General features: G+C 37.4%; 1 protein-coding gene across 1 annotated transcript; it reads left to right on the plus strand.

The window, feature by feature from the left end:
- Window positions 1-381: 381 nt before the first annotated feature.
- LOC122650588 (protein BIC1-like) lies at window positions 382-840 on the plus strand. Its single transcript, XM_043843989.1, has one exon. It carries the CDS (start codon window positions 382-384, stop codon window positions 838-840), a length of 459 nt encoding a protein of 152 aa, XP_043699924.1.
- Window positions 841-1,103: the final 263 nt, after the last annotated feature.

The raw sequence follows: 1,103 nt of genomic DNA on the forward strand, positions 1-1,103 counted from the left end.
AAGCTCTAACCTCATTTGCCAAAACCCAAAAATCCATTCTCTCTCTTTAAATCAACGGCAACCTCACAATCATTTCTCAAACAGGCAAAAAGCTCTACCTAGAAATCCCTCTCAAACTTCCAATCTTTCTCTATCTTTTGTTCGCCTAACCTTCACTAAAGCCACACAAACTCAAATCAACTATCTAACATGACACGTACACATGTCACATACCATACAAAAGAACACTACTGACGTGTAAACTAACACCCCACCCATTCACTTTCTCACACATAAGCCCCCTTTCCTATGTAATCTTCAACCCTCTCTCTCTTTCCATGATCACCAACACGAAGACGAAGCAGCAGAACTAATTCTCTAACTCACCAGACATCACCCAACATGAGTGAGCAGAATTCTACAGAACCTAACGACCTGCAGGTTGCTGCAAGTACTACTCCCTCTAAACAACAAGAGAAAACCACCACTGGAGATTCAAATGTGTACAAAGAGTCGGAAGAAGACGTTATCAAATTAAAAGGCACCACAGAGTCTGAAAAGAAACAAGTCGAATTGCAAGGCCAGTTTCCAGATGATCATGTTGTTGAAAAGGAAGAAAACGACGATGACATTAATTCAGATGCAACACCAGAGGACATTTCTGGACGTGAGAGACTAAAGAGACATCGTAAGGAAGTAGCAGGTCAAGTCTGGATACCAGAAAAGTGGGGTAAGGAGGAATTTCTCGAGGATTGGATCGATTGTTCTGCCTTCAATGCATCTCTGGTTCCCACTGGAATAATATCTGCCAGAGCCGCTTTAATCGATGAAGGACCACGAGCCAAATTCAGGTGGAATTAATTATATATAGATATTAATAGATATTGAATATTAATGCATATTTAGCTAAGCTAGCTTAAGATGGTATGACCTTTGCCTTTTGTCAATCTCATTCATCTGTAACTTCCTTCAAATAGGAAAGAAACGTACATGGTGTTTTGATTTTTTTTATTTTTTTTATTTTTTTTTTATTTTTTTATTTTTATAGTTAGTAAAGTTGCAGAAAATAAATAAAAAATTTACCTCTTTAGAAAAGCCTTTCAAGTTTTCTGAATATTAAAAAA

This window comes from Telopea speciosissima, chromosome 2 (genome assembly GCF_018873765.1).
Source record: "Telopea speciosissima isolate NSW1024214 ecotype Mountain lineage chromosome 2, Tspe_v1, whole genome shotgun sequence".
Classification (NCBI taxonomy): domain Eukaryota; kingdom Viridiplantae; phylum Streptophyta; class Magnoliopsida; order Proteales; family Proteaceae; genus Telopea; species Telopea speciosissima.

Excerpts from the sequence above, each read along its gene's own strand:
- LOC122650588 (XM_043843989.1), top strand. The coding sequence starts at position 382 with ATGAGTGAGCAGAATTCTACAGAACCTAACGACCTGCAGGTTGCTGCA.